The 14,577-nt window shown below is 44.2% G+C and overlaps 1 protein-coding gene across 1 annotated transcript in view; it reads right to left on the minus strand.

Moving 5' to 3' along the window:
- The window catches only part of ELAPOR2 (endosome-lysosome associated apoptosis and autophagy regulator family member 2), a 137,692-nt gene that overhangs the window by 16,090 nt on the left and 107,025 nt on the right, over positions 1–14,577 (minus strand). Inside the window, exons 10-17 of the mRNA XM_039519652.1 lie at positions 14,259–14,387; positions 12,044–12,134; positions 10,321–10,423; positions 9,648–9,785; positions 6,655–6,918; positions 5,798–5,971; positions 3,460–3,649; positions 62–158 (exon numbers count right to left, since the gene is read on the minus strand). Of these exons, the coding sequence (XP_039375586.1) occupies positions 62–158; positions 3,460–3,649; positions 5,798–5,971; positions 6,655–6,918; positions 9,648–9,785; positions 10,321–10,423; positions 12,044–12,134; positions 14,259–14,387 (1,186 nt within the window). The remainder of the gene's footprint in view (positions 1–61; positions 159–3,459; positions 3,650–5,797; positions 5,972–6,654; positions 6,919–9,647; positions 9,786–10,320; positions 10,424–12,043; positions 12,135–14,258; positions 14,388–14,577) is intronic.

Raw genomic sequence — 14,577 nt, forward strand, 5'->3', positions numbered from 1 at the left:
ACATTCCCTTTAAACAATTAAAGAGCGCTGATGTTCCTCCTACGGAGAATTTTCCACCTACTTGAAAAAGAAATTCACATCAGGTATTGTCCTTTGGGAAGATGGAAACATTTCTGTTTCAATGTTAATATTTCCCAGAGTGGTTTCAACCGTAGCCCCTAAAAATAATAGCAAACAAACAAATTAAAAAAGAGAACAAATTAAGCATGTGGTTTTTTAAAGGTACATGCTTTGTACTTTACACAGTGTGCTTTCCAGAATGGCATTTGATTTGCTAATTTGTCCAGTAATTTCCCATTATGCACAATTTTTTAAAAATAAACCGTGAACTTCTACGCATCTCATACGATACAATTTTACTATCGAAGGGTATGCAATAAAACAAAGAGCTAATACTAAACTTCACGGTGTGAGATAGAGTTTTACATTTTTCAAAGGTAATGTGCGGTTTGTGGAGGATGCCATGTCTACAGCCCTAACGAGTGGAATCCTCTATCCAAATAACAAGGCCCGCATAGGAATTAACAGTGTGAGTGTCCCTGCGTTGCCCTACACTGTCCTCTACCAATGCATGGGTGGACCGCCTCTTGGGGGTTCAAAGTTTGTGCTCCATGCTCATTCTGTGTCTGCGGAGACTGCCAATGTGAGGGGCTGTCCTTTCAATGAGGAGGATGGCCCTAGTCCAGTAGAGACAGGCAAAAAGTAAGGGGACACATTCACAAACTTTTTTTTTTCCCTTCAATAAACGTTCTCCCATTAGTTTGTGCTGAAATTCCTAAGCAGCTCCTTTATCCCCCGGCACTGTGACCCTTAGGGTTGGGGGCCTTCCCAGGGTAGTATGGGAGACAATGAACTCCATATGCTGCAGCTCCACCTCCTGCGCAGGTGAGGAGGAGAAAGGCAGGGAATGGGAGGAGCTTTTGTTCTTCTCTGCCTTGCATTGGCCAACACGGCTGAGCCGAACCAGTGGGAAAACAGATCGGTTAATGGTATAGACCAGTAGCTGCTTAACCTCCCCTGGAGCAAAGGGGGAGCCCGAGATTGAATTGTGACTCTGCTGGCTCTCTGGCTGGCTCCTGGGGTGATACAGCTATTCACGGCCCCTTACTCTGGACTGAGATTAAACTCTCAGTCTAGTCCTGAATATATTATTTTGAAACCATGATAACAGGTTTCTTCCCTAAAACACCTCCTCCATTCCCCTTGCCAAATATCTTCCAGCAAGGTGCTTGAAAGCCTTCTGATTATAAGGCACTCTCGCCTTTGTTTCTCTGCTGTCTTCCTTGTTCATTGCTGTGCCTGAAAAGTATCGACATCTGTCCTAGGTCGGGCACACCCCACCTATTGCACAGGGCATCTGTACTGCACCATCTCCTCAGGGATCAGAGAAGGGGAAAACACATTAAGAGCATGTGACCCAGTGTCAGAGGGCAAGGGCACAGTGGTCTCAGGTAATGAGTTTCAGCTGGCCAGACCAGGTCAGTGTACCCGGACTTACTTATGTCATAATCTGTATCTAATGGATGTCATGTCATATATCATTGGAAAACGAATAACTCACTGAGCCTTGGTATTCTTGTGTGATGTATATACGGGGTAGGTATTAAGAGTTAGGGATATATGCTGGAATTATGATTAAAATGTATTTAAACCAGGCATGTCAGGGGAAGTTGGTAAAGAGGTCTGCCCTAAGCAAAAGAATGTTTATTTGCTTCTCTGACCAGCCCGGTCATCAAGCAAAGACAAGGAAGATCCATTTACATGTTAGGTAAACAAAGTGATCAAGCTAACCAGCGAGGGAAGAGACAGCTTCCAGCAGGGAAAAGAAACTTTATCTGGGCTATAAAGACAGAGGGTCTGAACGTCAGGTGATAAGCAATTGAATCAACTGATTACTGTGTTATAAAAGTGTATCAAGTCAGGTCTTTTCTGAAAGCTAATGACACATTGGTCATTAATATCATTGTGAAATGCATGTATGAGCACTGTATCGGGAACTGTGAATACTCACTGATATTGGGCTTTACAGTCTGACCAAACAAAGGGAGAAACAGGGTTTTACCCAGACAGGAAGGAAGGCAGCTATCTCCCTGTCTCCAATCAAATTAAGCAAAGTGTTACCAAAAACAATGGGAGTTTCATTTACATGCAAATCAGTGTAGGGGTGGGAAGATCACAGGAAGGGAAGAACAGCATGAGGTCATTCTGCCTCCTGAAACAAGATCATTGAACTTTGGAAGATACAAGCAGACACAGAAAGCCATGCTGGCATCCAGCACAAGACAGACGTAAGGGAACAGAGCTGAGACAGATGGGTCCTTCAGCTGAAGGGGGCTTAAGTCTCTGGAAATTGAATATAGGTGAGAAACCTGCTTAGGCAAAGATCTTTCACCTAGGAAGACAAGGGAAACCAGCCACTTCTGTTTCTGTGGAAGGCCCTGACTGAGAGAAAGGCAAGAAAGAAGAAAGACTGGTAAGAAATCAATCTTGAACAAAGACTGTAGCTTGTTAAGTCTTAGCTATTAAAAAGGATATTTTCTATTGTTTTACTTGTAACTGTTTCTGTTTTCATCCCTTATATGTGAACTCACTTAATCCTATGTATATTTGTTAGTAAATTGGTTTTATTTTTCTATAAACGAACTCAGTGCTGTGTTTTCAGGGAAGGGTGTATTTACCCCAGTTAAATTAACAAGCTGTAAAGTGCTTTTTTCTCTTTAAAGGAGCAACAAATCTTATTATTTCTCTGAGGGGTGCAGGTGAGGGATGGACACTTCAGGGCACACAATTTTGGGGAAATTCGGGACTGGGAGTGTGTTGGGGTCACCCTGCTGGTTGTAACCAAGGCTGGGGGAAGCCAGAGCAGTGCTGTAGATGAACTGCTGGGGTCAGAGCTGCCTAGCACACAGACACTCAGGGCTGGTCTACACTGGGAACATACATTGGCATAGCTACGTTTCTCTAGGTCAACAGAAGAATTCTTCCCTCAACCAAGCTACTACCTCTGGAGAGGAGAATTACCTTTGCTGACAGGAGAACCCCTCCCGTCAGCATAGGTAGTGTCTACACTGAAGTGCTACAGTGGCACAGCTGCACCTTTGTAGTGGTTTAAGTGTAGACATACCCTTAGTGTGTCACCTGCACACTTGCAGGCTGGCTGTGAGCATCCCAGCTCAGAAGCTATAGCAGCAAAGCACTGTAAGGAACGCCAGGTTGCAGGGTAAGTGCTGACACAGCCCTTTACTGGTCTGAACTGCAGCACCAGAATAGTGACCAAGTATAAACTAATAAATATTGAGCCTTCTCCACAGAGAGGCTAAACCACTGCAGTCCCCACTGATGCGCATAGGATTTGCAGGATTAGACCATAAAACAATATTGCCCTTTTTCTGAGTTGCAGCTGAACAGCCTACAGAGTCTTCCTCATGAACAAAAAGTAAAAGGCACAAAACCATGTACCTAAGAATGTATCAGCAAGGCTGTTGGACTGCAGAGCCAGTGCTGTTCTGAACCCCTTACTGTCTGATGGGATGATCGTAGACTGGCATACAAAAGTTCCCACCAAGCTTGAAGAGTCTTCTGATTCAGCTACCATGTCCTTTACCGTGACATCTGTTATATTGTCTGTGCAAATCGCCATCTTCTTTCCCTATGGATATTAAACAAGTAAGGGAAGGTGTTAACTTCTGGCAGGATTTGCAGCATTGTCAGGGAGGGGATGCAAACATAGAGGGTGCTGATTCCCCATTAGCAACTGTCATCAAGAAAGAGAAAACATGCAACATTACTTTGCCATCATGAAGCTTTCGATTAAATTCTGGTGCAAATTCTGAAACAGCCAGTCATATGTATTATCCAGAACCTGTGATACTAAGCACCTTTGTTTATCTTGACAACATGGTGTTTATTTGCAAAGAATAATAAAATGCCTTGTAAAAGAAAAGCATTTTCCCTTTAGCCATATAATGATACACTGTGAAGTACCTATTATCTGGGGTTTAATCCAGAAAAATTGTTCTCTGAAAGAGTAGAAATGCATGCAAAGAATAAATGCATGTATATTAGGTTCTAGCCCACAGGCCTGCATTAGTGTCTCATGGAGTCCTCCATATCCTTCCATGCAGACCGACAGTAAAGTTTTAGAGCAACAGCAACAAAGGACAAAGCAAGTTACAGGCTTAACTCAAAGCAGGTGTGTCACTCCAAGATGATGGGACTACTCACCTGCTTAATGTTACACCGGTGCTTACATGCTTTGCTGGATCAGGAAGAGTGCTCAGCAGCTGACAAGGCTGAGCCTTGAGACTCTGATCCAGCTAAGCAATTAAGCATCTGCATAATTTTAAGCATGCAGCTAGGCCCATTGGATTGCTGACATCCATGGAACTACTTACATGCTTTCATTTATGCATGGGCTTACGTGCTTTGACAGATCAGGGTCCACACTAGCCATGTGTCGGTCAGGGGTGAAAGTAACTTACAGGACTTACCAGTACTGCCGGAGTCCTGAGGGGGCCGTGGCCTCATCCGGAAGAGGCGTGGCCTCAAGATTTAAAGGCCCTGGGGAACCAGTTGTGGCTGAGAGACCCAGAGCCTTTAAATCAACCAGGGGCTCCCAGCTGCAGAGGTGGCTGGGAGCCCCCCGGGGCTCAAGGGCAAATTAAAGGGCCCAGGGCTCTGGCCGCCAGGGGGAACCCGGAGCTTTGTGGGTCTGGGGCAGGGATTTAAAGGGCTCTGGGCTGACCGCAGCCGCGGGGAGCTTTGAGTTCTTTAAATCCCAGCCCCGGCCCAGCTGCTGGAGCCGCGGCCGCGATTCAAAGGGTTCTGGGCTGCCCGCAGCAGCGGGAAGCTCTGAGTCCTTTAAATCCCAGCCCCGTCCCAGCCGCTGGAGCCGCGATTCAAAGGGCTCTGGGCTGCCCGTATCGGTGGGGAGCTCTGAGCCCCTTAAATCTCAGCCACAGCCGGGATTTAAAGGGCTCTGGGCTGCCTGCAGCCACGGGGAGCTTTGAGCCCTTTAAATCCCCACCCCAGCGCAGCCGCCGGAGCCGCAGCTGAGATTTAAAGGGCTCAGAGCTCCCCGCCGCTGCGTGCAGCCCAGAGCCCTTTCAATCCCGGCCGTGGAAGTCGATGCGGTCCAGCACGGCGTACTGGCTCTAGCCGGTACGGACTGGACTGGCTTACTTTCACCTCTGGTGTCGGTACATTTCAAGACTCAGATTAAGCCCCCATTGCTGGAAATCCTGGTTTTCAACTGCATCGGTTAAACACTTTTCACCACTGCTCCAAAAGTCTGAAAACAAAAGGTCAAGTACAGACACAGGAAGTGCACAGCTGTGGCAGACAGCTGGGCATCAAGGGACTCCATAGACAGAAACACTGGGGCGATGAAGAAAGAAGTCAATAGCAAAGAGTCTCAGCTGCTAACTCAGCAGAACACCATGTTAGCAGCCGAAAACTCGGGTGTATGACTGGATTTAGGAGACCCCCCTGGTGTGAGAGCAAAGGAAAATCAGTGAAGCTACGGAGTCAGCAAGCTCCATTTCTGTGCATCAATTCTACCTTTAACACTCCGGTGCCCTCACCCGAGAATCATTCTGCCATATACAGCAGCCCCACCGGAAAGTGCTTGTGCAATGCAGGGCCCATTTCTGTAAGTAACTGAGGGAGCCAAGGACTGTTAGCTCCTCCCAAGATCAAGTCCCAACTGACCAGTGGGATACTGCAACGTATCAATGTCAGGAAATGCAAACGCCGAGTGTAAGGATACCCCCGCCCACCTGCAAAAGCCAACACTCACCTCATTCCCACACAGGCTGATGTTAAAGAAATGAAAGAACTTTGTCCCTTTGGATGTAAAGCTGGGTCCATTCATTAATGACCCCACCCCACTGAGGTTGGTAAAGTCATAATTCAGGCTCTGGTTGTCCCTGAGGTAAGAAAACGTGCAGTCACTGAAGCAGGTGGAATGGTCCTTTGGGAAGGAGAGAAGGTAAATATTACAGGACAGCTACTGACCCCAACAACTCCCCTTCCTCTGCTAAAAGTAAAGGGAGAGTCCCTCCTATCTCCCTGGCTCACATCTTCCCCTCTGCCTAGGTTGGTGAGGTGAGAGCTCGCACTCCTGTTCCAAACTATTTTAACCACAGCTTATATCCGCTGCAGGCTACCACCATTATATCGCAATCTGACGTGAGTCTAGAATTCCAGTCAGCAGACGGCATTGGCAAGTGTATGCAACCCCAATTAATCCAGTGTTGGTCTTTGTCCCCTACAGTAGCTAGATAACATAGCAGTTTACGAGTCCATCACTACATTTTCACTAATGGATCTGGTGCTTTCAGTCAGCCAGTAGAAGCTTGGGTTTTTGGATCCCAATGTCCTGGGTTCGATCCCTGGAGATGGACTAGACAGGGGTTTCGTTGCACAGAAACACAAATATAGCATATCACCACATGTTTACAAACAGAAGTTACACCAGGGATGAATTTAGAGCTATGAAACATTGGTTTTAACTACACCGCAGGACAAGCAACCTGGTGGCATTTCTACAGTGAAGCAGTAAAACCTGCCCCTAGAGTAAGACCTGCCCCTAGAATATTACAACCTCCCATCTCTGCCTTTAGTCAGGGTTAAAACCACTTTTAATCTCTGTACCTTGTTGCTTTTACTGCCAGGCCCACATGGGATACAAGACTCTTTGCCGTACACCTGATGTATGGACAGATATGTGTTGGCTGGGCACTCCTTGCATTGGTTGGTTTCCTTCTCAATGTAGTGTCCAGCAGGACAGGGGACGCAGGATGACCCAGACTGTTCAGACCCCAGTGCGCAGGCCCGGCAAGACGAGGCAACTCCATCCAACACATTGGTCACTGTTATCGAGTAGATCTTTGCCATGTCGTGTATGAATGGCCTGCTCTGAAACAAACGCAGGAGAAATAACCCCAGAGCTACTTTCGAGTCACACGTTAAATAGTTCACCTATAGTATAGCATAATCAGAATCCGGAATGCTTGTCTTCTGTGCAATAGGGCCCCAAATATGGGAACACATTTAAGCACATAGTTAGCTTTAAAAATGTGTGTCACAGGGTGTGATGGCCCTTTAAGGGAGTTGGGCTTAGCCCCTATCTGTGACTAATAAGCTGCGGCTCAGGTGATGGGGCTGAGGCAAGGGATCAGGTGATAGGAACAGGTGACTTGCAGACTAAGATAAAAGGCCAACAAGCAGCTTAGCTGAGCATGGTACCAGTGATACCTGCTCTTCCAGGAGAGCCTGGGTCAGGGGAAGGGGCCTATTTTGTCTGTTTTGATTTAGGTTTAACCGGTTTGGTTTGGAAAATGAAACTTAACCCTGAAGTAAAGGGATTGAAATCGTTCTGCTGTTGAGAATGTTATTTAATGCACTGGTTGGTGTGTTGACCCACTGGTTTACAATGGGCCTAAGTCCCATTGACTTTAATGGCACTTGAGCACTTGCTTAAGATGCTTTTCTGAATAGTGACTTGGTGAGTTCCCATTTAACAGATGGGAAAACTGAGGCAGGAAGGTTCACTGCCCAAGGTCACAGGAAGAGACAACTTCAGAGCAACGACTAAAACTCAGAGGTTCCTGACTAACAGTGTGTGCTCAGACCATTCCCTCAATTGAGAGACAAATGCCTAAAACTCCTGGCCATTCTCCACCTCCACCTCATTCTAGATTACCAAATTCACCAGCACCTGACTGGTCTAAATGTAATTCCTAAATTCATGTCTAAGGGATAAGATCATACCTGAAATGATTTGTTTAGCTAAATCATGTGTTGAGGCTGAAGAAAAGGGGAATATAATTAGGCAAGGGATTGTCTTTTTTTTTTTTTTTAGACTGTTTAAAAAATTCTTTAAAGTGAATTTTGTGCTGGGTTGACAGACCTGGAGGCTAAGTCCTTTACCTCAGAAAAGGCAGCAGCTAGGCATGATTACTCACAATCACATCACCAAGGTACCCGATGGAGAACTAGTCTCCATATTGAGTCAGTCCTATCTCTACTGAGATTACTAACCATGGTGCCAACTTGGTGATAGTAGCTTTGTGTCTACTAAGAACCACTTTACCAATTCATTTTACATAAGCTACCAAGCAGTCATTTGATGGTGATGACTTGGTCTTAATTGCAACAGTGCATATTTATTCTGTATTATAAATGAAACAATGTATATTTGGTATAGAAGTGGTCCTTAACTAGTCAATATGGACTACAAGAGCCGCTATAATGGCAGTGGAGCAATCTGCTGGTGTCCTACATGTAGGAGTCGGGATAAGCAGAGAGAGCAGAAAACTATGGCACTTAACTGCAGTAACTCCTTCAGTTCTCACAATTACTAAAATCTAACCAAAAATGTAGGGAAAGGACATTGAAATGAAAATTGTGAGAGAACTGCCTCAGTTGTAGATTATACAGAAAGATGGAAGATTCACTATCCCTGTTGCTGCCTGGGACACTGGGCACCAGGCCACAATCAGTGAAACTATCTTGAAACCCCCAAAAGAACTATTGGCAGAGGAAGTCTTAATACCAGTTGGCCTATGAATGTGAGGCAAGATACGGTGTTACAGTGCCCTGTTACTCCAGAATAACCTATAAAGAACACAGGAAAACTCAAAGATAAATACAGAATGATATCTTCCTTGGGTTGTCCTCAATTAAGACGTTTGTTCAATGGGCTGAGTTTGGTGGAAGAGATGAACCAACTATTAACACATAACCTGTGTTGAAGAAAAGCATTGTGCTACCTTCAGATGTTAATCTATGCAAGGAGAGTTCATGTATATAAAAAGACTGCCTCCTAACACTGCCAGGGTTAAGGAGACCTTGGGTTAAGTGCAATGTAGATGATGCTCACACAAGTTAGAGCTTCCCCAACATGCCTCTAAACCTGATAAAGCCAAAAGCCCCAATTTCAGCAAAGTTCTTAAGCAGATGCCTAATTTCAAGCACAAGAATAGTTGCACAGACAGTTCTTTCACACTTTTTCCAGTGGAGCTGCTCCCAAGGTCAAAGCTAGGCATGTGCTTAAGTACCTGGCTGAATCATGGCCCAAATGCAAGGTGCTGAGAAAGACATAACAGGATGGACAATGTACAAGTGCAAGCGCAGGAAGCTTATGCTCATAACATTTTCTCTCTCCTCAGTTTCCCAATTCAGCATTTTTCAGGTCACTCTCTACCATTACTAACGTAAGACAACACCTACTTTGTGTCAGATGAAAGCAAATTTGGATCTGAAATGAGGGACATACCTTCCAATACGGGGGAGTCAACTGGATCATTATTAACCTTTTTTGGAGATCGCCCAAGATCTTTTGCTTTTAGAAATTTACTCAACTTTTCCAGCTCCTCGCTATTTTCTATGTCATTTCTTCCTTTTTACCCATCCACTTTCCATCTCCCTACTCAGCCATTATTGGAAGTCTGATATATCCACAACCACAAATCCAGATGACAGAAAGTGGACAGTTAAGTTGGACAGGAGGTCTACCATCTGCCAGCTTCCTCTATAAATGAACTGAGAAACAAGCTGGAGTGGAGTTCTGGGCCCTTCGAGCAAAAGTCAAGAGGAGGCTATGTTGTTAAATACTGGACTTAAAGCAAACATCTAATACTTACATCTTGGCCCCGGTTTGTCCTCTGGAAGGCCCATGTGAATGTGAAGGAAGCATTTTTGGAGATAATGTGAGTGTAAGATTGTTTCTCCTTTGTCTTGCCCCAGGATTCCACCACATTCGTGTTTTTTCTATTAACATCCTAAAAATGTACATAGTAGAATTAAAAACAATACTGTGGAATGAAGCTGTGAAATATTAAATGCCAGTGTGTTACAGTAATAGCTATGAGACCTTAGCGACTCCCCAGAGTTACACAGTGGATGAGTGGCAAAAATCAGGAATAGAACTTAACTTTTCTGAGTGCAATTCCCATGCCCTGTATCCTGAACCATGATACTACTATACTTGAGAGGTCAAAACCCCGATCATATTGTAGTCAATAGGAGTTTTGCCAATGGATTGAATGATGCAGAATTTAGTCCTTTGTCATATTCTTTTAAAATAATCAGACAGCAGAAAAGAACAGAATCATTACTATGAGTGATGGAGAAGCCCTGCTAGAGCATCAGATAAATACCCCTACAAGGGCACTGCAGATATTAAACTAATGTCACAGTTACTCTTAGTGATAATAAACCTAGCGTAGCTAATTCATGCCCATATACAACTATGAAAGAGATATGTGGAAGACCAAGATCATATCTCGCTGCCATACAGATAGGGGTCTCACTTACCACCATAAAGTACATCACGCAATCTGCAGAACAGATGGTCTCAAAAATAAAACTAATTCGTCCTAGTTCTGACCCGGTTGCTCCTGTCACCGACGTTGGAGGTCTGTTTAAGAGACAGAAAATGAAATATTTAACAGGTGCTCTAAGGACACCTAGCAGTCAGTTATGCTGATTGGTTTTTTAATCAACAAGAGAGGAGAAGAAATTCACTCACATGAAACCTGTCTTAATGTAACGGGTATTTGTACTGGTATCACTACTTCAATTCAGGGGTGGGGGGTGATTTTTTATTATTTTTTTAAAATGAACATATAGTTTTACCTGTCTGGATCCCTGGGCAGTCCAGTCAGCTGTCAGGGCTCTTCAGGCCTAATGCCTGGGGTGCCCTCTCCAGCCCAGTCTCTATTCAAGCAAAAAAGCATTTGCAGGTTTCCAAGCAGGCTCAGTTAGTGTCTCTCATTGGGCCCCTCTGCACTGGCTTCCTGCCCAGCTACTGCTGCTCCCTATAAGTCCCATGCAGATCCGCACCCAGCTGTGAGGTCTGGCAGCCACCACCTGTTCCACATGCAGTTCTGTCCACAATTCCTGGGGCTTCTCTCCAGCTTCCTGCTGCCATGTGGCTCTCACCTCCAAACAGAGGTTGGCCACTTCCCCTTTCGGACCTTCCTCCCTACCTGGCTATGGGAAGGGGAAAGTGCATGGGGAGGAGACTGATGGGAAACATAATCCCTGCATAGCCAGGAGAAAGGGGATGTATGGTGGGGAGGGGGCTGATGGGAGTTGTAGTCCCCCGGTTTGCAAATCCATCACATGTTCAACAACACCTTTCTTCCTAGTGAAGGCAAGACCCTAGTGAAGGAGAGCTGATTGAGCATGTCAGAGAGGACACACGCACATTCAGAGACACTGTGATCTCTCTCTTGGAGACTTTTCTTTTTTGCCTTTCTTTTTTGTTGTTATCCCTTAATCTAAAATAAAAGTCAGTCATATGGCTGCACGTTGTGTATGGGAATACATCACACTGCTGACTTCAGTAGGATTGCTTATGTAAGTAAGCGCTGCAGGGTCACAACCTAGGGCCTGATTCAGATCTCACTGGTTTGACTTCAATGGAATTGCACCTGATTTGCTCCAGCCAAAGTGAGAGCACAATATGGCCCTTAGTCACTGGCCAAGGCCCTGATCCTGTTATCATGTGCAATGACTTCACTCCACACAGCTGTAAGAAGCCTGACTGCAGATTCAAGGCTTACGTTGTCAACAGTCCCAATCACAATAAATACTGGATAATGAGTTACTTATGGATGATCTAGTACTGGAGAATCAGGCTTGGTCTATGCTACCACTTACATCAGTATAAGTTATGTCACTCAGGAGTATGAATGAGCCATCCCTTTGAGCAACATAAGTTACACCAAGCTAACTACCGGTGTGGACAGTGCTATGTTGGCAGGAGAGCTCCTTCCACTGACATAACTCCCGCCTCTCGTGGAGGAGGATTTATTATGCTGATGGGAGAGCTCTCTCCTGTCAGCATAGAGCGTCTTTACCAGATGCACTGCAGCAGCGCAGCTGCATCGGTGCAGCTGTACCACTGTATCGCTTCTAGTGTTGACTAGCCCATAGTAACTTTCTTTCCATTGTATTCCAAGCATGAGCCAACGTGAAACGGGTACAAGAGGAAAAATACAAGAAAAATTGACAAAGAAACGATGTTCCTTACTTAAATCCTGGGATATGCAGGTTCAGGATAAGATAATCATTGTCAGAGCCCCCTGCCCCACTCTGGATGTGATCACCAGCCACCACCCAGCCTGCAAAGGAAAGGGCATTTTTTGTACAAGAAACAGTCAGTTTATTTAAATATGCAAGTCTCTCTATATAATGTACTTTTCAAAATTATTTAGTAAATATATTATTTAAAAAAAAATCTTTAGACTAAATTGTAAAGTCCTAATAAACTGTTTTAAGAATGGCCGTACTGGGTCAGTCCAATGGTCCATCTAGCCCTGTATCCTGTCTTCCAGCAATGGCCAGTGCCAGGTGCTTCAGAGAAAATGAACAGAACAGGTCACACCTCAACTGCTAGAAGAGGGCCTCATCCTCCCTGATTGAACTAACCTCGTTATCTCTAGCCTGATTCTTGCTTGCATATTTATACCGACCTCTGGAAATTTCCACTACATGCATCGACGAAGTGGGTATTCACCCACGAAAGCTCATGCTCCAATACGTCTGTTAGTTTATAAGGTGCCACAGGACTCTTTGCTGCTTTTACAGATCCGGACTAACACGGCTACCCCTCTGATACAGAACAGGGCAATTATCGAATGACACATCCCCTGTTGTCCAATCCCAGCTTCTGACAGTCCAAAAGTTAGAGACCCCCACAGCATGGGTTTGCATCCCTCACCATCTTGGCTAATAAACACTGCTGGACCGATCCTCCATAAACTTATCTAATTCTTTTTTTTTTTAAACACACTTATACTTTTGGCCTTCACATCCCCTCGCAACGAATTCCACTGTTTGATTGTGTGAAGAAATACTTCCTTATGTTTGTTTTAAACCTGCTGCGTATTAATCTCATGATTCTTGTGTTATGTGAAAGGGTAAATAACACTTCCCTATTCACTTTCTCCACACCATTCATGATTTTATAGACCTCTATCATATCCCCCTCACCCCTTAGTCACCTCTTTTCTAAGCTGAACAGTTCCAGTCTTTTTAATCAGTCCTTGTATGGAACAGCTTCCATATCCGTAATCAATTGTGTTGCCCTTCTCTATAGCTTTTTCAAGTCTAATATTTCTTCTTCGAATTGGGGTAACCAGAACTGTATGTAGTTTTCAAGGTGTGGAGGATTCATATAGTGGCATTATGATATTTTCTGTCTTATTATATATCTCTTTCCTCATGGTTCCTAACATTCTGTTATGCTTTTTGACTGCTGCTGCACACTGAGCAGATGTTTTCAGAGAACTATCCACAATGACTCCAAGATCTTTTTTTTTTTGGGAGTGGTAATAGCCCATCATTCTCTTGCATCTACTGGAAGTTAGCTATTAATTGTCAATTTCACATGCAAATGTTACCATAAAGTCATGATTTATCAAAGCAATTGAAATTCTATGGAGTGTGACATACAAGAGGTCTGACTACATGATCATAATGTCCTTCAAAATCTACAAATCTGCGGAAGTCCATCCCTATTCAGCAAAGCACGTAAGCACTTGAAGTTAAGCATGTGCTTCTGTGCTTTGCTGAATCAAGGACTGAATTACACCATTCTAGCAGTTTTAGCATGTAAAATGGAGAACAGTTGTTCACCAGGACCCTTATACAGAACAAGAACAATTCCTCATAGGCACTAATAGAAGGATGGGTTGGAAAATTTTTGAACAGGAATATTTTCACAGGGGTTCTGTGATGGCTCGCTACTGCCATCTCAGCGCACATGCAGGGAGACTGCTTTGAAGGCACTAGGCTGGCTTGATGCAAAGATTGAAAACTTTGTATGTTTTCAAAAACACTAATAAAATGTCCTTGAAAGTCAGAGTGATCATGAAGCATTACGTAAGACACAAATGGAAAGAACCAAAACCAGAACTTGGAGAGGACTTTTTTTCTAATATAGACCTGTAGATGCCTAACTGTACTATGGGCCAGATTCTCAGCTGGTATAAATTGGTGTTGACTTCCCTGGACCTACGGAGCCAAAACGTTTACACCAGTTGAGGATATTTATTTTCTCCTTTTTGGTATTCAACAAGTTTTAGGTCTATTAGAGGTATCAAATCCTTGTGCAGCGAGAGAAAGAAAAGGAGCTGCATGTTGGGATGAACTGCATAAAGCACATATATTCACTGGAATAGGCACTCAAATACTATGGTGAGTGGCACCCATGAAAGACAGACAAGATAGAAAGACCGGCTCACCATTCATTCCATCACACTTTGAATTGCCAACATTAAAACAAGAAGTCTTCATATTGACTGGCAGAACGTTCCACCATTTATATTCAAGCCCGAGAGCTGGTTCAGTCCCAGCAGGGCAGGCCTTGCATTCTACAGGAAGAGAAAAGCAGGAAAAGAAAATTACACACAATAAATGAATATCAAACACAGCGCTTTAAAAACAAACAAAAAAAACCCTCCATAACCATTAATGTTTCATTCAGGGCAGCTGTGAGCAAATCTGAAGACAGTTCAAAAGAAACAATTAATCCCTTTAAAAATGAACATCCAATGACCACAT

The sequence above is a fragment of the Mauremys reevesii genome, linkage group 1 (genome assembly GCF_016161935.1).
Source record: "Mauremys reevesii isolate NIE-2019 linkage group 1, ASM1616193v1, whole genome shotgun sequence".
NCBI classification, from domain to species: Eukaryota; Metazoa; Chordata; order Testudines; family Geoemydidae; genus Mauremys; species Mauremys reevesii.